At 49.8% G+C, this 24,154-nt stretch overlaps 9 protein-coding genes across 9 annotated transcripts; 3 read left to right on the top strand and 6 right to left on the bottom strand.

The window, feature by feature from the left end:
- Nucleotides 1–215: 215 nt before the first annotated feature.
- Nucleotides 216–565, bottom strand: TRUGW13939_10772 (uncharacterized protein; the record flags this gene model as incomplete). Its single annotated transcript, XM_035493882.1, has 2 exons — nucleotides 216–397; nucleotides 457–565. 2 exons carry the CDS (start codon nucleotides 563–565, stop codon nucleotides 216–218), a joined length of 291 nt encoding a protein of 96 aa, XP_035349775.1.
- A 364-nt stretch (nucleotides 566–929) lies between these two features.
- TRUGW13939_10771 (uncharacterized protein) lies at nucleotides 930–2,858 on the top strand (the record flags this gene model as incomplete). Its single annotated transcript, XM_035493881.1, has 3 exons — nucleotides 930–973; nucleotides 1,030–1,449; nucleotides 1,505–2,858. 3 exons carry the CDS (start codon nucleotides 930–932, stop codon nucleotides 2,856–2,858), a joined length of 1,818 nt encoding a protein of 605 aa, XP_035349774.1.
- A 690-nt stretch (nucleotides 2,859–3,548) lies between these two features.
- Nucleotides 3,549–5,398, bottom strand: TRUGW13939_10770 (uncharacterized protein; the record flags this gene model as incomplete). Its single annotated transcript, XM_035493880.1, has 4 exons — nucleotides 3,549–3,616; nucleotides 3,741–4,094; nucleotides 4,152–5,182; nucleotides 5,241–5,398. The coding sequence occupies 4 exons, from the start codon at nucleotides 5,396–5,398 to the stop codon at nucleotides 3,549–3,551; spliced, it is 1,611 nt and encodes a 536-aa protein (XP_035349773.1).
- A 623-nt stretch (nucleotides 5,399–6,021) lies between these two features.
- On the bottom strand, nucleotides 6,022–7,922 carry TRUGW13939_10769 (uncharacterized protein; the record flags this gene model as incomplete). The annotated part of the gene is made up of 5 exons (XM_035493879.1): nucleotides 6,022–6,382; nucleotides 6,470–7,022; nucleotides 7,075–7,417; nucleotides 7,478–7,633; nucleotides 7,713–7,922. The coding sequence occupies 5 exons, from the start codon at nucleotides 7,920–7,922 to the stop codon at nucleotides 6,022–6,024; spliced, it is 1,623 nt and encodes a 540-aa protein (XP_035349772.1).
- A 1,489-nt stretch (nucleotides 7,923–9,411) lies between these two features.
- On the bottom strand, nucleotides 9,412–13,438 carry TRUGW13939_10768 (uncharacterized protein; the record flags this gene model as incomplete). The annotated part of the gene is made up of 10 exons (XM_035493878.1): nucleotides 9,412–9,541; nucleotides 9,609–11,335; nucleotides 11,397–11,518; nucleotides 11,613–11,685; nucleotides 11,740–11,938; nucleotides 12,139–12,207; nucleotides 12,510–12,668; nucleotides 12,735–13,038; nucleotides 13,114–13,348; nucleotides 13,409–13,438. The coding sequence occupies 10 exons, from the start codon at nucleotides 13,436–13,438 to the stop codon at nucleotides 9,412–9,414; spliced, it is 3,048 nt and encodes a 1,015-aa protein (XP_035349771.1).
- A 345-nt stretch (nucleotides 13,439–13,783) lies between these two features.
- On the top strand, nucleotides 13,784–14,734 carry TRUGW13939_10767 (uncharacterized protein; the record flags this gene model as incomplete). Its single annotated transcript, XM_035493877.1, has 1 exon — nucleotides 13,784–14,734. The coding sequence occupies one exon, from the start codon at nucleotides 13,784–13,786 to the stop codon at nucleotides 14,732–14,734; it is 951 nt and encodes a 316-aa protein (XP_035349770.1).
- A 30-nt stretch (nucleotides 14,735–14,764) lies between these two features.
- Nucleotides 14,765–15,741, bottom strand: TRUGW13939_10766 (uncharacterized protein; the record flags this gene model as incomplete). Its single annotated transcript, XM_035493876.1, has 2 exons — nucleotides 14,765–15,127; nucleotides 15,241–15,741. The coding sequence occupies 2 exons, from the start codon at nucleotides 15,739–15,741 to the stop codon at nucleotides 14,765–14,767; spliced, it is 864 nt and encodes a 287-aa protein (XP_035349769.1).
- Nucleotides 15,742–17,112: 1,371 nt separating this feature from the next.
- On the top strand, nucleotides 17,113–19,101 carry TRUGW13939_10765 (uncharacterized protein; the record flags this gene model as incomplete). The annotated part of the gene is made up of 3 exons (XM_035493875.1): nucleotides 17,113–17,925; nucleotides 17,983–18,750; nucleotides 18,808–19,101. The coding sequence occupies 3 exons, from the start codon at nucleotides 17,113–17,115 to the stop codon at nucleotides 19,099–19,101; spliced, it is 1,875 nt and encodes a 624-aa protein (XP_035349768.1).
- Nucleotides 19,102–19,585: 484 nt separating this feature from the next.
- TRUGW13939_10764 (uncharacterized protein) lies at nucleotides 19,586–23,533 on the bottom strand (the record flags this gene model as incomplete). The annotated part of the gene is made up of 3 exons (XM_035493874.1): nucleotides 19,586–21,549; nucleotides 21,604–23,223; nucleotides 23,284–23,533. The coding sequence occupies 3 exons, from the start codon at nucleotides 23,531–23,533 to the stop codon at nucleotides 19,586–19,588; spliced, it is 3,834 nt and encodes a 1,277-aa protein (XP_035349767.1).
- Nucleotides 23,534–24,154: the final 621 nt, after the last annotated feature.

Below are 24,154 nucleotides of genomic sequence, written 5' to 3'. Positions count from 1 at the left end.
TAGATCTTCTTTTATATAACTACTGCGTGGGGTATGCCCTGGGCATTACTTCCTCTAAAACCTGTTTTCTTGGATATAAAATATGCCTAATACTCCATGTAAATGAGTGGAGATGCGATCCACCGCCGTTATTGAATTCAACTATGTACCGAGAAAGCAGCGCTGCTGCTAGTATATCAAATTAAAAGTTCATAAATCACCACGAGACATGTATATCAATTGAAAGCTCTCCATATTCCGACGGCTACTAAAGCAGCAGATGTTGTAGCGATTCCAAGCTGCCTCGAGCCCATTTTGTATTTGCTTGCGCTTCGCATAATGATTTGTTCTCGTTGCTTGAGATTCCGTATTCCTGTGTAGTAGCTGTACACACCAAGTCCGATAAATGCAGCGGATCCTATAGTTGAAAGTCCCGTCAATTTTCGTCCAGTACGATGCTTTCCCGAAACTGCCTACCTGTGGCCCTGCAGGATAAACAATCCTCAAACTGCTCCTTTCCTGCCATTTGTTTTTCAACTTCTTCCGCTTTGAGCTCCCAAGGAGCACGGTCTTTGGGAGGGTTCATGAGTCTGTGGGCCGGTTGGGAAATAATATAGCTATCCAGATATAAATTAGCAAACCGTCAGATCTAGTGATCAATTGATGTGATTTGGCCCTGGCCACTTGGGCCGATCGTGTGTGGATCGAACTTACTCTCTGAAGCAGGAGGTGCTGGATAACCTTGTATATTTTATAGCACCCTCCTTGCAAGCAATTCCGACTGATGAAGTAATAAAAATATAATGCTCAAAAAGAATACCACAGGAGCTGCAGTCTCTGGATCGGCGCGAAAGCGGTCAGCCGAGGCAGAATCCCGGTAGCTTTAGTTTGCGGCCCGGCGTCATAGGGCAAAGGCATGCGACTCTCTCCACATTCATACAACTGCCACCATGAGCGGCGCTATTAAAGCGCTGTATATCTACGATGAATACAAGTAGGGATATGCTCAGAAGCTTACCGCCATGGACTTATTGCTAACAACACATCCAGCGCGCCGATTTTAGAGCATACCTATCGGTCGCGGCTGCCTTCCGCATCATCTCTCATTCGACTCTTCCTCGCACACCCCGCGCCGCGACCCTCGTTGATCTATCTCCCAGAAGCCTCGCCTCCTGTCACCGTCTTCTCCATTGTACATTCAAATCTCCTATTTTTGTCTCCGAGCGATGTCGACACCGAGCCACTGCTGGTTCTGGAGTTTCTCCGCCGAGTTGTCGACGTTCTCGAGGAATTCGTCGGCGCCCCGCTGCTGGCAACCAAGCTACAGACCAGCTATGATGTTGTCGCACAACTCCTAACAGAGATGTGCGATGCGGGGTTGGTGAGCAGTACGGAAATAAATTCGCTCCAGGAGAATGTAGAGACACCGAATTGGATGAACAAATTCCTGAGCGGAGTTGGGTTGCCAGGGTTAGCGATGTGTGGTTTTGCTATTGATTTTGAAATCGCTAATATAATTATTCAGGACATCATCACCAGGCCTTACTCCACTTAATCCACACAAAGCCCAGTTGTCCAGTACGGCCGCTTCTGCTGCCTCGGGCCCAGCCATCCCATGGCGACGGCCAGGCGTACGCCACACGTCGAATGAATTGTACGTGGACATAATAGAGACATTGTCAGTGACTATCGCGCCGTCCGGTCGCCTCCTCTCTGCTCTCGTCTCGGGCACAATTGCCTTCACGGCAAAGATTTCAGGGGTTCCTGACCTGCTACTTGCCCTGACCACTCCCGGCGGCCAAAGAGCAATCAATCAGAAAATGGAACTGCCGGTGTTTCACCCCTGCGTTCGACTCGCACGGTGGAGGGAAAGACCTGGAGAGCTCAGTTTTGTGCCTCCAGATGGCCGGTTCATTCTCGCTGGATATGAGGCAGACCTTTTACCAATAGATCCAAACATAGATGCGCCGCCGAGGCATATGGAGAAACTATTTCTGCCGGCATTCGTTGATATCAAGAAGTCACTAGGCCCAAGCGGAAAAGATTTTGAGGTCAGGTTAACACTGAACACAAGTTTTCCGGGCGCAAATTCAGGCTTCCGGCCGTCTGGGGGTGGACGCAATGGCTCTGGGAGCTCAACACCTTCATTCCTAGGGGCTGGATCTAGCGCCAACGGTTCTTCCTCCCCCACCCTCGAAGAAGTTGTTGTCCATGTTCCCGTATCCAAGGCTGTTCGAAATATCACCGATATGCGCCCAAGCCGAGGCGATACTATTTATTCCCCTGGCGACAGCTATTTAGAGTGGCGGATACCAACCAAAGACGCTGGGACGGTATCTGGAACAGCTACATTACGCTGCACAGTTCTAGGCTACCAGGACGACCTTGATGATGCCGAAGCGGAATTAGCAGCAGGCCAAGAGATGCTACAGGGCTATTATGATGCCGATTCTTACCAACAAGACCCAACCACCTACGCAGCCGAACCCGGTCCGAGCGGAAAGCCCAAAAAAGCACGAAAACAAAAGTCCACCAAAACAAAGAAGACGAAAAAAACAAAATCCAAAAAGGTATCGACGGCGACACTCGATCCACAATCAACTATAACGCCTAGCAAGCTGTCTCCCTCAGAAACACCTCCTCCGCAGAATCCTCCTTTCCGGGAAACCGCGTCACGCAAAGAAAAACTACTATCTGCTCTGATGCCCACGTCAGCTTCTGTTTCGTTCTCTGTCAAGGGCTGGCTACCGTCTGGTATCCGGGTCGACAGTCTAAATATTGATCCGCGCAAGAGCCGAGGTCTGGGCGAAGGAGTACGGCCATACAAGGGCGTAAAATATCTATGTGTCAGTCGAAAAGGTGTTGAGCGGCGATGTTAGATTTGTTCCTCTTTCTTTTGGATACACCTTTTTTTTTCGGAATTCAGCGTGGTATGATGAATGATAGCTCTTATTTTTTTTCTTCTCTATTTATTGCATACATGAAAGGAGTCTATGGGGCCATAGACATAGGCAATCAACCTATGTGACAACAGTACGAATTACATTTGCTTGACTTGAGTAGTGTGGAGGAGGGAAATGCCAGTTACTAAAAACCTTTTTTACTGTATATACACAACGCACGCAACAACCAGATAATTGGCAGTCGTCTTATATATAGAATAATAAAATAGAAATGATCAATCGATACAAACAAAGAAAAATAGCATATACATGTAGTAAATTCACCACAGTGTCAATTTATTTGATACTAGTTACATTCCAACTTTGATAGTTTTTAGATCGTACATAAATAACCTTTTGAAATGACGATTGATAACTCAAAGCTTCAGGAGTCGTTGCAAATAATCTCTGGTAAAGTAGAAGACTGTTTTCAGAAATTTCATGTTAGAAACCGGGGTATATATAGATTAGGGTTCAGCGAAGTGTAAATAAGAAACGGCGAAAAACAAGGGGTTAGGTTATTATGAATTAGGGAGCATCTGGACCAATGGGGGTGGGGTGGGGTATAATGAAATGTGGCAAGGGGATTTCTTTTTTTTTCTTTTTTCACTCTTTCTTCGATGTAAATCAGACTTTGGGGATTTCGGATCCAACGCCATTGGTATCTTGATGGCCATTTGTGGCGGGTTGATCATCTGACAACATCGATGGTAAGAGATTTGAATAGCAGTGTCAAAAAGGGCAGTGAGGGGGGGAGGGAAAAGCTGTAGGTTCAAGGTAGAAAGAAAAAAAGCAATATTCATCGTAATATTCACTTACCAACAGCAGCAGCAGCAACTCGAGTAGCAGCCGACTTTGGCGACCCACCGATAATGTATTTCAACCAGGTGAAACGGCTTTGGCGACCATTGCGGTCAAAGTCCGGAGTACCCACCATGGTAGCATTGACCATTCGCAACTTGCTAGCAGGGTACGGTGGGTAACGGACATCGAGCAGGGCGTCCATCCAGCCGGGGGTGTTGGTGTATGGTCGACGATGCACAAAGGTATCGAAACTCGATCTGCCGCGGTATGCACCACTGCCGCTCTCGCCGATACCTCCAAAGGCTAGAGTGTTGATATGGGGCTGGGCATCATTGAGAGAGACGCTTCCAGATCGGAGATTGGCCATAACTGGGGGGTGGTCAGTTGTCTGATGATGCTTGATAGGGCTATGGGATTAGGGCTCACCTTTCTGTTGTTCGGCACTGTTGCCAAAAACAGCAATTCCCAACGTAGTATCCTGAACCTTCTTGGCGATACTGATGGCTTCGTCGACATTGTCGATAGTGACGACGGCGCAAATAGGGCCAAAGGCTTCGTTAACAATCATCGAGTCTTCCAGGGAGTCGACCTGGATGAAAGTCTGTTCAATGTATCGTTCCTTCTCGTCGGTAGCACCCCCGAAAATGATCTTGCCTTTGCTGTCATCAATCATTTTCTTCAGACGCTGGAAAGCCCGGTCGGAGACGATACGTGAGTATTCGGGAGATCCCTTGCTCCCATTGGGGTAGAAGGACTTGTACGCCTTTTTCAATTCTTCCAACACAGCGGGCAAGACGGACTTTTCGATCAGAACGTAGTTTTGAGCGGTGCAAGTTTGGCCAGCATTCATAGACTTGGCCCATAGTAGTCGTCGGGCGACAATACGAGGATTGGCGTTGCGAGTCACAATGGCAGGGTTCAAGCCTCCCAATTCCAGGACAACGGGGGTCATATATGGTGCAGCAGCCTTTGAAATAATGCGGCCGACAGCATGACTACCAGTGAAAAAGATCTTGTCCCATCTCTCATCGAGAAGGGCTTTCATCTGGTCGATACCACCTTGGACAATTGTGTAGCAGGAAGGGTCAAGAGCGGCTTCCACAATCTCTTGCATTACAACCGCAGAGTTTGGTGTTTGCTCGCTGGGCTTGATAACGACAGAGTTTCCGGCCGCAATAGCACCAAACACGGGCACCATGGTCAGCTGGAAAGGATAATTGCATGGACCGACAATGAGAACAGTGCCCATTGGGTCTTTTCTGATCTTTGGGCTGAGTGGCTTGAACGGCAGAGCAATATCCGGAGCAGACTCGTCTTTGAGCCATTTGTCTATGTTCTTCAGGGTGAACAGAATGTCTCCCATCATCCATGAAGACTCGGTAAGGTAAGCCTCATACGAGGGCTTGCCAAAATCGCGAGCGAGTGCTTCATGGATGCGATCTTGGTTGTCGTGAATGCTATATATCGTCTTAGTTTTGGATGTGTTTATTTGACAGAAAAATGAACAGCACTCACGCCCAGTATAGTTTGCGGAGCTGCAGCTTACGGAAATCTGCGGAACGAGTTTTCGAGTCATAGAAAGCACCTCGAGCTGTCGCGCTCTTTTTTGCGACTTCTTCTACCGATGTAAACTCGAGTGGTTTGATGTTGATGGATTCATCACGGGCCGCCATTTCTGCGGTGAGGTCGGAGGATCAGAGTATATTGCTTGGTTAGCTTGTTAACTATGAGAGGCGATATCCAAATATCCAAGCTTCAGTGGCAAACTGCTTTCGGGCGGGGTGGTCAAAGTTAATATACAGCGAGTATACAACGAGCAAAAATGATGAAACGATATAGGTGTAGCATAAAAAGCCAATATCCAAAAAAAAAACAGATGACAGGGGGGATGTCCAAGAAATAAATAGAAACAGTATTAAGATTACTCCGCAGCAACTGAGAAGACCCGAGAGTATTAATACTGTCGAGTTAAGACTTGTCGAGGCAGGGAGTAAGGAGGAAATGCGGAGGAGCGTGACGATCGCCACACGCGGGAGCCTCGGCTGAACTTTGATGATGATGATTCAGCGATCTGCGACTCCCGAGCACCGATACGTACGTACTGGAACTACCAACAGTCTCCACTGTTTTTGACTTTGCTTCTTATTGTTGGGAACAATGTATACATTTGCTATGGAAAATCAAACATGAAAAATACTAACCTCGTGATGATAATAATGCCTCAATTTACAGGAATCAAACGTCGCGTAATCACGTGATAACAGGCGCCCTAAAACGAGCCTTTTTTAACACTGTTCTACTTCTTGAACTGATCTTCCGTCACTCCCTTGCCCATGGCAGCAGTGCTGCTGATGCCACCAGTCACCATGGAAAGGCTGTGGTCGATGAGGTTGGCACCGCTCCATTTCTGGTGCGTGACGATATCAATCTTGCGCTCCATCTCGGGCTCTTGAACGAGCTCGCCGTACGCGCGCATGCCCTGTTTGGCATAGGCCGAGGCAAACTGGTCGGAAATGAGGGCAGTAGAGTGCAGACCCGCCAAGGTGATGAACTGCCAGGCGTATCCGAGCTTGCCCAGTCGTTCGATGTAGGTCACTTGCTCTTCTTGAGACATGGCCGCCTTCCAGTTGAACGAGGGCGACAAGTTGTAGGACAGTCTGAGGGACAGTCAGTTATTTCTGTTTTAACAAAGAGAAAGAGAGAGAGATAGAAAAGTCTAATAGACTGGATCAGGATTGACTCACTTTTGCTCGGGCCAAACGGCGTGAACACCGTCGGCAAACTCCTTGGCTTGCTTAAAGTCAGGCAGCTTGCTCTCCATCCAAATCAGGTCGGCAAAAGGTGCGTACGCAACAGCACGGTTGACGGCGCATTGGGTGCCCCCCTGGTAGCGGTAGTAGCCCTCTCGCGTACGGGGTGCGTCCCAGTCCCAGTAGATATCTACGCCTGTGATGCCCTTGGCAATGGCACGTGCTTCAGTGTTGCTCTTGCCCTTGACGGCCTTCAAGTACTGGTCAATCAGCTGTGCCTTGTTCGCAAGAACACCAGCATTGATGACATCGACCACGGCGTCGTCGAATTTCTTCAGGCCAGCCTGCGCAGTCCATTGGTCTTCGATGGCCTGTAGCTGGTCTCCCACCTTTCCGGATTGCTCGGCAGCAACCATCAGATCATTCAGAGGTTGGATGTTGGGGTTTGTGGATCCAATGAGGTAGGCGTGATCCCGGTAATCGATGGTGGAGGTGATGAGGGTAGCAGCTTCGGAATCGGTTCGTGCAATAGCCAAAAGGTCGACACCTTGATCACCCGGTTAGCAAACGTAATTTTCTTCTTTTTCTTCTTCACTTACCCATGATATCGGCCTGGGCACGGATGGCAACCAGACGGTTGATGTGCTCGTTGATCGGGACAAGCACCTTGCCGGCCATGTGGCCGCACTTTTTGGTACCAGGGGCCTGGTCTTCGATGTGAATTCCGGCCGCGCCGCGCTCAACAAAAAGTTTTGTGAGCTTCATGACAGCAGTCAGACCTCCGTGGCCGGTGTCGGCATCGGCAATGATGGGGCGGAGGTAGTCGTAGTTCTGGACCTGATCGCGCTTCTCTTTCGGGGTCGTGATGCGCTCTTCCCTCTGTTTCCGGTCGTGGAACAGCTGGGCGAGGAAGAGTTGGTTGACCTTGTTTGGAACGGTGTTCTGTATACAAATTAATATCACATCCACTACCACATTCTATCTAGATATCTTTGAGCATACCATAGGATAATCGGCAAGATCAGGAGAAGGTTCGTCAGTCGAAGAAGCGGTCGAAGAGCTTTGCCAGCCCGAGACGTAGATAGTATCAAGGTATTTGATCATTTGCGTGAGCATCGTCGGCTCGAGACATCCATAAGTGAAACTCGCGGTTTTTGTCTAAAGATATCCAGATGATAAGTCAGTAAAAAGAGTCAACTGGTACATGCTTCTATGCGCGCCGGGGTGTGAGACTAACGTTGAATCGCTCCTCGAGGAGCTTCCAAAGCTTCTTGGACTGAACATTGGAAGGATATTCGACCTTCAATGTACCGCGCTTGGCCACAATCTGCTCAGCAGTGAATGGGCGCTTGGTGTATCTCCATCGTGAATCAGACCACCATTGCTTGACAGCGTTGACCTCGTCCAGATACTTCTGGTCCTCGGCCGCAAAGTCTTGAGCACCCATTTTTGTTTTAATGAGCAGCAAGAATCAAGTTGTTTTTGGTTAATGTTCTTCGTAGTCTGGGGGGCCAAGTCTTTGCCCAGCTAGATCAGTGTTGAATATAAATCGCGCTTTTGCTGTACAGTCTCAAGCGAGGTATACAGAGAAAAAAGATTGCTTCAATTAGAAAAAGACAGTCACAACTAAGAGTTTCCAAATCACGAGCAGAAACTCTCTTTTTTGTATCTGGGCCACTTATGACGCTTTCACAAGCAACGGCTGGCTTCGGCAATGGCTCGGCTCAGCGGGTACAATCTTCATGAGCTGTAAGACGTACTGTACGGACCAGTAAGAATCAAAGGAAATCTAGTTTTCTGACAGTCTAATCACATTCTGTCATTCTTTGCTCCGTTATTCGGGAGGCAAAAACTGTCTGTTTCGATCGTGCTCGGTCCACCGGATCTGGTAATATAGTCTTATAGTACTTGGAATTGGCATTCCACGTAAACGACCTGAGCGTCTTGAAACAGGTAAATACGTGGATATTTCTATAGATTCTACAGCACCTGCTCCATTTTTTCTATCAAAACTGTCCTTGTGCTTCAATTCCGAATGTAGGAGAACCCGGACCACAATCATTGCATCATCGTTTTGGAAAGCTTGTTTGGTAATACCATTACATTACATAGATATGCTTGCATGTGAGCGCGGCAACTCTCCCTCCGTTAACCACCAGTGCATATATTTATTTCACTTTTTATGGCAAAAATAGCTAAAATATTCTTCGTATACTGTAAATAAGTAAACTCTATAATTATTTATCTCTTTCAAAACTGCAAGTCTCCCATTTCAAATCACGATAGCTTTCGTCCATACACCCAGGTTCCAGACCACCCCCGGTTTTCGGATTACTGGACTAGTACGGAAATAAAACCAAACGTTACCCGAACAAGTCAGCAAAAAGACCTCGGCTCTTTTTCTGGCTTCGCGACGAAGAATTGTCGGAACGGGACAGCTTCGAGGACTTCTTGTGAAAGAAAAAAAGGGCTGAAAGCCGAGTCAAGGGGCGTTTTCTAAGAAGGTTTAAGCATGAGTCATCGGCTGATGTCGGGTCGTGTTTTGAGTGAAATGCTTCAGGATCCCTTGATGCAAACGCGGAACTTGACCGAGAGGGAATATCTTCATACTGCAATACTGTGCTTGTATATGACTCATACTGTGCTTGTATGTGACGACTACGGGCAATGCGGGAACGGCGGGGAATAGCGGGCTGAGTTCAAATGTTTACTTTTTTGCAAGGAAAACATGTTGCATTATAAGATTATTGACGAGATCCCCAGCTCTACTTTGAAACTAACGAGAAACGCCACAACTCGAAAAGAAAACTTCCTCAAAGCGCTCTCTACGATACCTAGTATAGTTTATTATCTACCAAAACACCGCCAACGTCGTTCCAATATCCCCGCTTAACATCAGAAAGAAAAGGGAGAAAAAAAAAAACAAATTATATCCATTAGTATGGGAACTGCTGGTCAACAGCTTTGCTATACGTCTCATAGGGCGTAACCGCACCAAGTGCTCGTCTCTGGTGGGCATTGAGAATGTCAAGCCCATACACAAAACTGGCATTGACCCATCCAAACCTAAATTAATATTGTCAGCATTTATGTCGAGACTCATCAGTCATTTTGGAAAGAATATCAAACCAACCCTGTCTGGCTTGAGCCTTGATTGCCATACTCCGCCTCGACTCGATGAGGGTCGATTGGACGGGTTACATCGTACTTTTCCACCACGATACCGTTGAAGTCGACAAAGGCTTTGGTGATCATGTACAGCCACTTGTAAGCCAGTCTCTCGGCCTCTTCCTGATACCCATACCGCAACAGACCAGTCCAAGCAAGCATTTGCTGCGGTGCCCACCCGTACGGATAGTCCCATTGACGATTGGGACGCGTCAAGCTGATCTCGCCGCGAGACTCTTTTGTTCCTGAAACGAGACCGCCATATTCCTCAAGTTTGGGGAGGGCTAGCTTGACCAGTTTGGCAGCTTGAGCAGGGGTGGCTATACCGGCCCACATGGCCCAGAAAGTTGTGGCGCTTTCGTACGTTTTGCGTTCATGTGAGACTGTATCGTAGTCCATGAACATACCCTTTTCCTCGTCCCAGAGCAGCTTGTCCATAGTCATCTTTCTCTTCCGAGCGCGGCGATCCCAAACGGCAGATGTCTCAAATTCGATTTTCTCGCTTTGAGCAGTACGGAACTCGTGCGGGATGTCGAGCTTATCCTTGAAATACGTACGAATTGAGCGTGAGATATCCACCTCGTACTTGTATAGCAAAGAGTTGAGATCCACAGTGGCCAGGTTCGCACAGATCCTTTCAAGTCGGTACGATGTATCATGGCCAGACTCGCGCACGGAACGGTCATGCTCAAAATATTCGTCAAGTTCGGGTTCTTTGACCACCCCATCATTGTAGGCCGTAACAAACTCTTTAAATGTCATGCCATACTTCTCTGCATAAGGTGTGAGAAGGTGCAGGAAGTGGGATGCTTCAGTCTCCGGGGGGACACCTAGACCCTCTGGACGGTAACGCGAGAGGCCAGTGACTGGGTCATATCGAGGTTCTGCTGTCCAGATACTGTAGTATTCCTTGATAGCTGCGAGGATGGCGTTGCGCAAGAATTCTAGCGCATCCGGTTCCGACTTAATTTTATCGTAGACTCGCAAAGCCATGTCTGTAAGGAAGGGAGGCTGAGACCGAAGCAAATAGTAGGATCGAGTAGCATTGAGGATCTTGCCATAGTGCTTGACGCAGAAACAGAAGTTTACCACCATGGCTTTTGCAAGATCAACTCGGTCACTGACAATCAACCCGAGAGATTCCATGTAACTATCCCAGCCATAGAGCTCATTGAAGCGGCCGCCGGGAACAACGAATGGAACACCCCGAAGGTCTTTCTTCCCCGTCTCCGGATTGGTGAACTCCTCCATTGCACAAGCCAAAAGGCCTGGTTTGAGGTTCAAGTTCTTGACATATTCAGGGGTAATTGGTGTTTCCAGCCTCTGAACATCCAACCCAATCTCGGGGTGTTCTTCGGCAATCCGGGTGTAGTACTCAAACTGTTCCGGCGCTCCAGCCGGGATGTATATACGCGGGCGAGGATCTCCAGTCCAGTCCTTTGGGTCCAACCCAGCGACTGCAATATTAGAACCGTCAATCCGGCGGGTCAACGCATTCCAGAACATCTTCTTGATGAATCGTGATAGACGGTTCACTGGGTTTTCGCTCAGTCGCTGTTCATCGAGCACGATGCGCTTCCGGCCATAGCCTCGGGCGACTGTCAGCTCCTGGAGCAGGTTCGACAGCATATAAGTACCGCGAACGTCGAACTTGTTGTATCCATGGGATCCAGCTGTACCTAGAGACATCGTCTACCCTAAATCAGCATGTTGTGTAACGCATGTACGGACGGGGCTTTGTCCCATCTCTCACCTTTGGTCCCACATCCTCGATAGTAATTTCCAAATTCCGGTCTGTGTCCTCTCTTTCCAAGAGCGTGGCTATTGTAGCATCGACATCGACCAGGAACTTGCGGGGAGTCTGCGACGACTCATCTGCTCACACACACAAAAAAAAAAAGAATTGTAAGCATCACGTTCCAAGTCACACCGAGGAACAAAATCGGATTTGCGATGGATTGCCTCATACCATGACTGCCTCTCCGCGCAGGCAATTTCCCCAGAAACTCTTTGATGTCCTCCCGATTCACCGATCTCATGTCCTGCTTGTATTTGCGTCAGATATAGCAAATTCAGACGAGGGGCTCGTTTCTTACAGCGGAAAAAGTGCGCCGGTGCGAAAGGCGGTTACGCGCGTCATCCTCGCCATAGTAGACATCGGGATCAGAGAAAGGGTCGGACACGATAGAAACAGAGCGTTCAAGCCGATTTTGCGAAGTCATAATAAGGGCCCCGCGGGATCTCCAACCGGTGAAGCTTAGCGGGGAGAGTAGTGGTGGTTTGAGAGCTGCGTTTCTGCACCTTGGTATCGGTTGTCACGGAGAAGGGCGAAAACAATAACGACTGGGGATGTTTTTTTTTTAAAAAGAGGAGTAGGAAATTGTAACTGAGATTAAATAATAAATAATACGGGTTTCGCACGATGTTGAGGTCAGGAGGACGGGGAGAAAGTTTGCCTCCCAGCGCTGGTTTCGTCACTGCGGGCTCCGACCCACTTCGACTCACAAGCTTCGTGGATCTTGCTCTGCTCAACACCGTTCTTCCAGCCGGCAAGTCGATGCTCTCTACAATAATTCGCACAGCTAATTGATACCCAGCACCACACACAGCGCTCGGCCAGGATCCGCCAGGGCTGGTATCGAATCTGCCGATACAAAGTTACAGTGTGCTTGCTCCCTGTGGTTTTCCCCTCCCCCTTCGCGAGGCGGTGTGGATCAACGATATCATACTTTTTTTTTTTTCCTTACTTATCCAACTGCAAGAGAGCTGACAACGCAGAGCAAAATGGCTTGAAACTACTCGAAGTTATATCTTAGACCCGACCACCGAACCACCATCAACGGTGATTGTAGCCCCCGTCACGTACGACCCTGCCCGACTGCTCAGGAAAAGACAGGCGCCAGCCACGTCTTCCGGCGTACCGATTCGACTGAGTGGAATGCCAGATACAATCACTTCCTCCATATCTCGCAATGTCGCTGCCATCATCTTGCTTCGGAACGGACCGCATGCGAGGGTGTTTGATCTGGACACGTTCAAATATTAGCAGCCAACATCATATAGCGTGGGGGTGGGACAGGGATTTGCGAACGTGATGTTTCTCTTTCCCAAGTGGTTCGCTAGCACTCGGCTCAAGTGGTGCAACCCGGCCTTGGATGCAGAGTAGGCAAACGTCTCCAGAGCAGGCACTCGCAGTCCATCCACCGAGCCAATGTTGATGATTCGGGATGGGTCGCCTTCGCTGGCGCCCTTTTCAAGCAACGGCGTCACCAATTTGGTAAGGTCAAAGACGCGTTGCAGGTTGAGAGTCAGCACCCTGGTCCATGCCGAGGATGGGTATTCGTCGTAGGGAGCGCCCCAGTTTGATCCAGAGTTGTTCACGAGCACATGCAGTTCTGTAGAAGACGATTATCATTAGCATCGGCAGCATCAATAACAATAGCAACACAGCAGGAAGCCAACAAACGTACTGCTCTCGCGCTTTCCGAGCTCCTCGGCGAGCCTTTTGATATCTTCTTCCTTGTAGAAATCAGCCGGGATGGCATGGGCTTTACCCTTGCCCAGCGCATTGAGCTCCCCGACTGCCTGCTCGCATGCCTTTGCGTCGCGGGACGAGATGTAGACTGTGGCGCCATTGGTTATGTATCCTTCCGTGATCATTCGTCCGATGCCTTTTGCTCCGCCGGTGACCAGGACAACTTTGCCCTACAAGACGGAAGTCATGTTAGAAGAGATCCGGCAGAGGAGCTTGGAGGGAGAACAGACCTTGACATTGAACAGGCTTTGAACATCCATGGCCGCAGATACTTATGTTTGAAAATAGCAACTCTGTATAAACCAAAAGAGAGATTTAAAAATAAAGCAAACACGGCCAGACGAGGAGAAAGTCCATCGGCGCCGAGCGCATCTCAACCGTGACGGAATAGCCGCAGACAGACCGAGGCCCAGAGAGACGCGGCGGCTATTCCTCTTTGGGACGCCAACTAGGGCTCTTTTGTTAGGGCTGTGCGGGACCGTCCCCGCTCTAGGCAGTTTTCTTACGTTCTCAACCGCCAGGTCAAGTTAAGCTCGCAGGAAAAGGGGGCTGCAAAGGACAGAAAGAAAGAAAAGAAAAAAGTACATATTCTATATTCGCCCCTAATGGACGAGCTGCAGGCCAGGCATCGCAAGGAACAGCGAGACCTTCAGGCCCGAATAACCCAGAAGAAAAAGAACGCCACCAAGAAAAACCGAAAAGGCGTCAACGATGAATGCGACAAGCTCCAGCAAGAGCTACACGAAAAGCAGAAGCTAGAAATTGCACAACTAGACGGCGCTCCTGTTTCCTCCGCTGCAGATAATTTAGAAAATCTCGACTTGAAGGACGATGAGAATGAGAGCACTGAAAACATCCCCACGGCCCCTCCGACGTCAACCCCGCCTGCAACAAACAACGACGACGCACCAGCTTCGCGTGGGAAAAAGCCAAACCGTCAAAAGGCTCGACTAGCACGACGAGAAGCAGAGAGGGTTGCGCAAGCCGAGGTGGCAGCCGAAGAAGCCGCCAAACAGACCGATCATCGCGGGAACGAGAAAGAGGTTATGGATGCCGAGTTTAAACGAATCGGGCTGAAAGAGATTGAAATCAACCCAGACGGCCATTGTCTGTACTCGGCTGTTGCATGTCAGTTGGACGATCTAGGACTGGACTTGAAGCCAGACCCAAACCGGATTGTGCTGCAGCCTACTACATTGTCGCGCATTGATACGGTGGCCTCTGCTAAACACGATGGGTATCGGGCTGTGAGAGCTGTCACGGCAGATTTTATAAAAGAACACCAAGATGACTTTGTGCCATTCATGGAGGAGCCTCTGGATGAATATACAAAGAAAATACGGCTCACAGCCGAATGGGGCGGACAGTTGGAATTGCAGGCGATTGCTAGAGCTTACGGCGTAGATATCAATGTTCTCCAGGGCGACGGCAGAATCGAGAAAATCGAATCGGCCGATGATAACGCAGATACAAAAAGGCAAATATGGCTGGCCTATTACCGACATACATACGGGCTGGGAGAACATTATAATGCGCTAGTACAGAAAGCAACTTGACGGATTTGTCTTTAAACCAGATACCTTTGATCAAGCACGTCTGCGCCATAAGGAGACTCGGTCGAGAACTTCGCAAGTGTTCTCGTCCGTTCCGGATTTGTGTGTTCGCACTGGCTGCCAGTGTACAACACGTTCAAGGCCCAGAGCACTCGTTTCTCGCAATGGGTCGAATTTAACTTTGCCGTCAGAGTCATACGGTATTTCTTCTCCTGGGTGGCTCAGATGCTCCATGTATGCAAAGGACGGTGATGCAAAAGGTGGACCTCCCCATTTTGGGTTTTTTGTTGTCGGGAATTCCAGACAAATCAAATTTCCTCTCGGTGGTGAAGCGAGTAGCTGCTGATGTCTCATGGCCCATTGTGGCCGTAGACGCGGCTCCAATGCACAGAAAAACTTTACGATGTCAGACGAAATAGATATACAGACATAGAACTTTACTTTTTGGGACATGGAAGCCGTGTAAAAGCAGTGCACACGCAGAAAAGTCAGGCATGGTGAGTACGTACTGTATAGTCATAGACCAATTCAAAAGACTGCGGTGCCAACTCCAGCTTGGCCAACCAGTCGTCCTTGAAAAAATCGCCCTGGACAAAAACCACGTTTCCTCGCCCAACGGCTGGGCCTCGCACAGCATAATTGTCCTTACTCTTTGCTGCCTCTTTCTTGGCTGTTTCTACTGCAGCCTCGCTATAGTCCAGACCATAGGCATCGAAGCCAAAGCTGGCCAGAAGAAGCACATCGTAGCCAGTACCGCAGCCGGGGACCAAAGCTTTCCTTCGATACTTCTGACCGTCAGGCCCTTCAGCAATGGGGCTCCCGATAAATCCTCTCTTTTGCACGAGAAAATCCTCGAGTGCCGGACTATGGGAACCTCGATCCCAAGGCAATGTCTCCCCTTCGGCCTTGTTGTCCCACAGGCTGGCCCATCCTTTCACATAGTTCTCCCCGTCGAATTTGGCCATGTGGTCGCGTATGGCGCTCGGAGGGATTTCGGGGACTTCTGCCATTGTGAATGTATACTTTTTATGCTGTGTCGCGCAAAGAGATGGTGTTGCGGAAGTTCAACGGGATCAGTCAAGGCGCGGCCGAGATCACATCATCATCACCCCACCTTCCGAGTGAGCTGTAGTTAGTCTATCCGGAGCTTCTTGCATCTTATTTTCCTTTCATCATACATACACGACCAGCTCCGCAACATCGAGGGTTGGCCTCTTGACGACGGTATTATCGAGCAGCAGCGTCGGCTCCAAATATACGACCGAGCTAGTTTCCCAATTAGGCATATAGGAGGCTCAGTGTTTCCCGATGCAGTTAGCCCGAGCGAGTCTTGTTGCAGTCGACTTTACAGGCATCAATCGATGGATGTCGATCGACTGTGTCAAAGTGGCATTGGTATTATCCGGACAAACGAGCCTAGACCAGAAAACAGCATCCTGATTGACGGATCCCTGACGGGCGAGACGATCATGCTACTCTGGATGCTGTCCCCGGCAGATAAGACAGCCGATTGAGTTAAAGGAGAACATATGCAGCGTGTCGATTCCTGCCGCAACAGGCAATGTCGCCCAGACTTGCTAGTACTGCTTTCCAACAAGCCTCGCAAAATGCTCTAAATTGAGGCTGTCGGCCAATCCGCGATCCACTGGTGGGTGTTCCGGGTGTCGGGGCGGGTGTCGGGATCGTCGCTGTGCCTGAACTGAAACCTCATCGTCTTAGCGGCGCCAGTTTTTACCACGCTGGCTCCGCAATCAATAAGACTCAATTTCCAATGCTACCAAGCTACGAGCCTCCTCAGCCATTGATAGACCGCTGGCCGACAGCTGCTCCGTTTCTTCCTGGCTTGTGCATGCATAGGCTCTCCCTCGACATGACTAAGAATAGCTTTAATGCTACACAACAATGGAGTAGCCAGTCCATAGTACGCCAGACTCCAGCAATTGAAGATCCATTCTTAATCCACCCTGCAGATCAATCCGTATCTTCGTGCTGCAGCCATTGGGCAAGCGTTGTGACGCCAGCCCTGGCTGGTGCTGGCGGCGATGATGTCTCATCCTTTTTAAAAACAGGCCGCTTTTTGCGCCTCTTTTACGGCTGTCTCAAATCCTATCCGGAGCCTCTACATATTGCACAGAAAGACTCCATTTCGCTCGTTATTGGAATATTGGATCACTATTATTATTGCTGCTGCTCTGGCTTAATTGATACTATCCGCTTTAGGAGATTATTCCCTATTACGCCATCCACACCCCGCCTTTCGTTTTCCTCGAGTTCTCCATGCTTAACGAATCAAGCTTTTGCGTTCCCATGAACAAGCTTCTTTAGCTTTCGTCGACACATCCTTCACTGTTGGCGACTGCCGCATCGGACATTTTTCCGAGATGCCATCGCCCGTCGAGAAGCCGGCAGTGGCCGAAGAACTGCACAATTCTCAAAGCCAAGAAAGCATACAAGTCGTTCAGAACGCCCATGCATCGTCAACAGAAGGACTATCTTTGTCAGACGCGTCGACAATGATCAAAGAACTGCATAGTTCTCAGAGCCAAGATAGCATCGATGTCATCCCACATCTCTGCAGATCAACAGAAGGACTAGCCTCCTCGAACGCATCGACTACGGCCGAGAAACTACCAGTAGTCAAGGAACAACGAAATTCACAGAGCGAAGAGAACATCGAAACTCACCAACACCCCGACCAGAACGACTGCTCAGATGCATCGACGATAGCCAACGACGATACCCCGGCCGCTGTCCGCCAGACCACCACAACGGATCTAGGACCCGCGATTATTGTCCCAAGACTAAAACGCCGAGGCCTCTTTGCCCAGTTAGCCCTTGTCCCCGAAGTTGAGAACGCAAAGACATACTCGCGAAAGACACGATGGTTCCTCACAATAGTCGTGGCGGCTGCTGGCGCGACTGCTCCCATGGGAACGTCAATTTTCCTCCCTTCTTTACACGAAGTCACGGCCGACTTGAAGTCGACTGAGACCGTTGTCAATCTGTCCATCGCTCTGTATAACCTGGCCATGGCCATTTTCCCTCTTTGGTGGTCTTCATTCAGCGAAGCGTTTGGACGACGCTCCATCTACATTACTTCATTTTCGTTATGCGTTGTATTTAATACGCTGAGCGCTATTTCTACTAACGTTTCTATGCTTATTGTTATGCGTTTATTATCTGGAGGTGCTGCCGTATGTTATCCACCTTGAGCCCTCCTTTAAGAGTTCTTACTAACAACCCATTTCTAGGCTTCCGCCCAGGCCGTTGGAGCTGGCTCCATAGCCGATATGTGGGAGGTCAGAGAGCGAGGCCGGGCCATGAGCTACTTCTACATGGGACCTCTCTGCGGACCATTCCTAGCCCCTATTATTGGCGGTCTCTTGGCCAACAAATGGGGCTGGAGAAGCACCCTGTGGTTCATGGTCATCTTTGCCGGTGTAGTTCTCTTTATCATCCTCTTCGTGCTTCCAGAAACCTTGGCCGTACGAAGGAATCCTTTGAGAGAAGCCGAGCAATCAGATACACGTCCACCACTAGATAGATCTACGAGCAAAGTTTCCTCCACAGCAGTGGCTCGCGGCGCGACCAAGTGGTTGAAGGCTCTGAAAATGGTTTTTATCGACCCGCTGGCTATCATCCTGTATCTGAAACACCTCCCTATCCTACTCACGATATACTACTCAGCCGTTACCTTTGGCTCGCTATTTGTTCTCAACATCAGTGTAGAACAGACTTTTCAACGTCCTCCTTATGGCTTCTCCACGCTCATTACCGGTCTACTTTATCTTCCTAATTCCCTAGGATATATGATCACGAGTGTCTTCGGTGGCAGATGGATGGACAATATCATGCATCGCGAAGCCGTCAAGGCAGGCCGATATGATGAGAAGGGGAAACTCATCTATCTCCCTGAAGACCGGATGAAAGAAAACGCTTTGATAGGTGCATTTCTCTATCCGGCGCCGCTAATTGTCTACGGGTGGACGGTGCGGTACGGAGTACATTGGATAGTGCCAGTATGTCCTCCTCGTCATGTCTTTGGAATTGTTTAGTTGCTGATAAAAACACACTAGATGATCGCAAACTTCGCTTTCGGAATCGGCAGCATGCTAATCTTTGCCGTCTCGGTCACCATGCTGACGGAATTCCTACCACGAAAATCCTCCGCGGGAGTCGCACTCAACAACTTTGTTCGCAACTTGTTCTCGTGCGTGGGCGCAATGGTTGCGTCCCCCATCATCAACGCAATTGGGAATGGCTGGCTATTCACAATCCTGGGCTTGGTGGGCTTCGTGTCCGGAGCGGCCGTTTTGACGAGTATGAAGAAGTTTGGGCCACGATGGCGAAGGGGATTGATTGACCATTGATTTTATGACTATGAAACTTCTTGTATATTATACCCGTCTTTATTTTTATGTCGAGCGGGACATTTTCAATGTGATTGATGCTTTGATGAATTATAACCTTATCTTTTCTCACGAAGGAGACTACTTTAACGCACATAAGCAAGGCAGATGTCCTGATTCCAGTGTTGTTAAATCAACTATGTCGGGTCAATCTATTGTCAAAAAGTAAACTAAATCGTCTCAACTATACAAAATATCCCACATTCGCCCGAATAGTACATTGTGCTTCATTCACGTCATTCATGTTCATATCGTTCCACATAGCCATCACGTTGCAATCGCAACCAGCGCAAAACTCCATCAATGCATATCGAGCCTTGAAATGCAGATATGTTATCAAACTACAAATATAGAACAAAAATAACAAAACTGATGCAAATAGAAATCGGAAAGAATCGAAAAAAGAAATGAAAGAAAAAGGTGTGAAGAATAGAAGGAAGTCATTTCAAAAAACCGAAATAGACTTCATGAGACTCTTCAGTCGAGAATTTGGAGGTGGGGAAGGTTCCCTCTTTTTGTGTCGACGTTCACGACGGTCTGCTTCTTCCGAACGCTCCGTCCTCCGACGTTCATCATGGCGTCGAGTTCGCTGGTCAGAAGGGCCCTCATCTTTGCGACGATCGTGTTGTTTTTCTCGTCTATCTGATGGTCTCTTTCCGCTGCTTCCACCAGACTGTTTTTCCTCCTGAGAACGACGACTACTACGCCCAGACTGGTTTGTGGACGACCGTTTCACTGGCTCAGGCGCTGCAGAGATATTAGCAACAGCCTTGACAGCGTTGATGGTAAGAAGGGGTCCGTTGGTGTTAGACTCGCCTGTAGTCAACGCATCAATCACTTTTCGACCGAGGCCATCGCCCTCCTGTTGAGGTGATGGGTCCCGCCGCTTGCTTCGACTGCCTGAAGAATGGTCTGAAGAGACGTGTCTCGGCCGACGTTGCGCGCTATCCTTGCTTGCTCGCTTTTCAGCAAGCCTGGCTTTCTCTTTCTCGGCTGCTCTCTCGGCTGCTCGCTTGGCTTTGGCGGCGGCTTCGTCACGTCTCTGCTTTTCTTGCGCCCTTTCAAGCTTGAGCTTGGCCTCTTTGCGCTGTTTGGCCTCCTGCTGTCGACGGGCTTCGTCCAGTGCCATGGCCCATCTATTCTTCAATATGCCGCCGTCGCCTTTGGGGCGTTCGAGATGGCCTCGGTAGCTTTCCATAGATCCCTTTGATGGAACTCTATCGCGAGTCCAGGCAGATGTGCGACGTCGTCGTCTCCGTGAGTGTCCTGACTCCTCGGCAGTGGCGTCTAGACTACCATCACGGGTGTCGTCCACCGCACATTCATCGGAACCGTTCTGTTCTGATGTCTCTGGGGGCTCTCGTTCAATGTAAGTCACCTCACCTTCGACTTCAGCAGCAGTTGGGACCTCTTCAGCAGGAGTCTCTTCTACAGAGACCTCCCCGATGTGAGCAGGTTCGGGCTCTACAGGTTCAACAGCCCTTTCGACAGGTTCCTCCTCGACCGGAGGGGCAGGAGCAGGCTCATTAGCATTGTCAAGCGGTGCTTCCTCCGCGACCTCAGCTTCTAGTTGTTGTTCTTCGGGTTGAACATCCGCAGCTGGGGCCTCCTCGGGAGCAGGGGGGCTGGCTTCTTCTGCAGGGGCTTCCTTTGTCGCTTCTGCTTCGGCTGGTGTTTCGTCTTGTATAACTTCAGCCGGAGCTTCCTCTTCAATGGGTTCAGCAACAGGCTCAGCGTGTTCGGCAGCAAGTTCCTCCACAAGTTCGGTGGTAGGTTCGGCGACAGGTTCGGCGACAGGCTCTTCAGCAGGCACGGTGACAGGTTCGGCGGTAGGCTCAATGACAGCCTCAGCGGCAGGCTCGGCAGTAGGCTCGGCAGTAGGTTCAGCAGGTTCAGCAGGTTCAGCAGGCTTTTCTTCTTCTGCGTCGGCCACTTCAGCTGGCGCTGTCTCGGGTTCTTCGGCTGTTGGAGCTTCCTTTGTAGCTGCTTCTTGGCTAACCTGTGCCTCAACTGCAGAGTCGTCTCCTTTGGCTGCAGATTCTGTGGCGTCCGCTACCTCTGCGTGGTGTTCACTCTCAGGAGTCTCTTCTCCGTCACCGGAAGCTTCTGGTTCTTCGGCGATAACAGGTGTAGGTTCTTCCTGGTTTGGTTCTTCGGTTGCTTCAGCAGGTGCCGCCACATCGTCTTCGGCTTTGGATTCTTCTTGTGTTGAAAGATCTTCTTCGGCTGCAGCTTCGGCCTGTCCGATGTCTTCCAAATCATCCCAGTTTCCATTTTCGAGTTGTGATAGTGACTCTGCAGGGTCTACTTCCTCAGCGTCCTCCTGCGCTTGCCTTGCCTCGGCTTCTTTCTCAGCCTCTACTTGGCCCTGCTCCGCGCATGGGTCACATTCCGGAAAGGTTTCATCGTCTAGGAATGTTAGCCACAAAGTGTATTTGGAATTTGAAGTTGGATATTTCGTACCATTCTCTCCGTTTTTGCCCGGTTCGTCCTCGTTGGATGTTTCTTTGAGATCTTCTGTCTCACCGAAGTCGTCATCCATATCCCAAGAGTCTAGTACATCCTCGCCTGGTTGTTCTTCTTCGGCAGCTTCGGCGGGAGATTCTTTGTCGGCTAGTTCTTCAGGAACAGGCTCTTCTGCGGTAGCTCCTTCAGCCAGGATTTCTTCTGCGGCTGGTTCCTTGGCGACAGCTTCCTCAGTGGCAGGCTCTTCGGTGGCAGCAGGCTCTTCGGTGACAGTAGGCTCTTCGTTGACAGTAGGCTCTTCGGTGACAGTAGGCTCTTCGGTGGCAGCAGGCTCTTCGGTGGCAGCAGGCTCTTCGGTGACAGTAGGCTCTTCGGTGACAGTAGGCTCTTCGGTGACAGTAGGCTCTTCGGTGGCAAGCTCCCCAACGGCTGGTTCCTCGGTGGGAGTCGCTTCTGTTGTGGCGGCTTCAGCGGCTTCATCTTCTAGTGACTTTTGTTCCGAGTTTTCCTGTAGGTTTTCTGCAGCGACTTCCTCCTCTCGCTTCTCTTCCGTGGGCATTTCCGCGGGCGCTTCTTCAGCAGGTGGTGTTTCTCCGGCAGATGGTGTTTCTTCTGCGGCAGCTCCCTTTTTCTTATTCTTTTTGTCCTTCTTCTTTTTGTTCTTTTTTCCTGGCGGTTCTGCTCCTGGTTCTGGCGCTTTACTGGAATCTTCGGCTTCAGGCGTGATGGCGTCGGGGGTAGTTTCTGCCGCAGTTGCTTTGTCTGGCTCTGCTTGTTCTACAGGCTCTTGGACCTTATCTGCAGCAGCTCCTTTCTTCTTTTTCGCACTTTTTCCCTTTTTTCCTTTCTTACCAATCGGTGCCCAATCATCTTTTGCGGCTTCATCCTTTGTTTCAGGTGTATTGCTTGCAGCAGGCTCCGTAATTTCTACTTTCTCGGCCTGTTCGGCTGGCTCCTCTTTTGGGGGTTCTTCGGTTGCCGTTGTGTTGTCTTCCGGGGCTTTCTCTGTCGATTCACCTTGCGCCGGGGCATCTTCTGAAGGCTGTTCAGCGGCGGGTTTGTCTGTCGCCGTTTCTTCCGCCGGTGCTTGTTCAGCTGATTGCTCCTCTGAGGGAGCTTCTGCTGGGGTCGCTTCCACTGGAGCTTCCTCTACAGGAGGGCCTTCTGCTGGTGTTTCTTCTGCCGGGGTTTCCTCCGCTGGCGCTTCTGCAGCGGCAGATTCTTCTGCTGGCGGCTCCTCTACTGGAGCCTCTTCTGTCGGTGCTGGTGTGTCTTCTGCTGGTGTTTCTGCTGGTGTTTCTGTTGGTGGCTCGGTTGAGGCTCCCTCTTCCGCAGGCGCATTCTCAGCGGGTGAGGTTTCTCCCGAAGCATCGCCTTCTGGTGAAGATGCTTCTTCTACTGCAGGCTGTTCGTTGGCTGGAGGCTCAGCTGTTTCATCAGCCCCAGCAGCATCATTTCCAGGCTCATTTGGCTCCTCTGAGGATGGAGTTGCGTCCCCAGTGTCATCGGGGGCTTTCTCTTGGCTTTCAGCATTATCCGCCGTTTGCTCAGGCTCAGCGGGCGCTTCTGCTGTTTCTGCTGTTTCTGCCTCAGGTGCTGCATCTGCAGAATTCGTGGCTACAATAAAAAAGAAGGCTAATCAGCAGGGCGAATTTATTTAAGAACATGATCACTTACCTTCATCTTGGGGTGGTGCAGGTGATTCTTCGGCGGGGGCAGGCGGGCTCTCTTCGGTGACCTGCTCAGTGTTCTCCTTTTCCGGTTCGGTGTCAGTAACTTCCTTGTTGTCTTTCTCCGGTCCAGAGCTCGCAGGCTTGGGGGAAAGAGGATGATATGTAAAGCCCAGAGTTTGAGGATTATACGATTGATAGTGATGTTGTCCTTCAAACTTCTGGTACTGGAATTGAGGAAGTTTTGCGTACTGCATTGTTGCCATCTACATGGGCCTTGGGCTCTTCAATGGGGAAAGGGTTGAAGGTGGTCTTCTTCTTATTCTTCTTCTTGGCCATGCTCGTGATGATCACGAGTCACGGGTGATTGGATCGGGGGGGAAGATACGTGTGGCAATGAAAAGAAGCAAATAAAAATCAGGGGGGGTGATGCAAGGATCAGAATTTGGGAATGATGAGATTTGGTAATTAATCGAGGTACAAATCCCAGTCGTAAGAATGGGTAAGGTTGATATATCCAACAACAAGGTAGGATTTACCCGATCAAAACAGTTGTTTTTTGACGATTGGGATTTTGTCTCCCACACAACAATAATGAACTCCCCCCCTTGGGCAAATATTGCAACTGATTGGCAAACTAAAGACCTAATTTGGGCTAGCTCTGCATTAAGGTTGCGATTGGGGCCACGTCGTTGGGCCCATGATCCTCATCAAAACATAATGATGCATAGATCCGCTCCTAACCTAACACAGAGACAAAGACAAGGCGGAGGGGAGTCGTAGTGGCCCTTTTTGCTCCGGCAAGAGCGCATTATCACCTGATGGGTCACATCAAGGCGTGGGGCCTTTGATCCGTCTGTTTGACAGCGCGATGACAA

Source organism: Talaromyces rugulosus, chromosome VI (genome assembly GCF_013368755.1).
Source record: "Talaromyces rugulosus chromosome VI, complete sequence".
In the NCBI taxonomy this organism is placed as follows: domain Eukaryota; kingdom Fungi; phylum Ascomycota; class Eurotiomycetes; order Eurotiales; family Trichocomaceae; genus Talaromyces; species Talaromyces rugulosus.
This window is presented reverse-complemented; position numbering and strand designations above follow the sequence as displayed.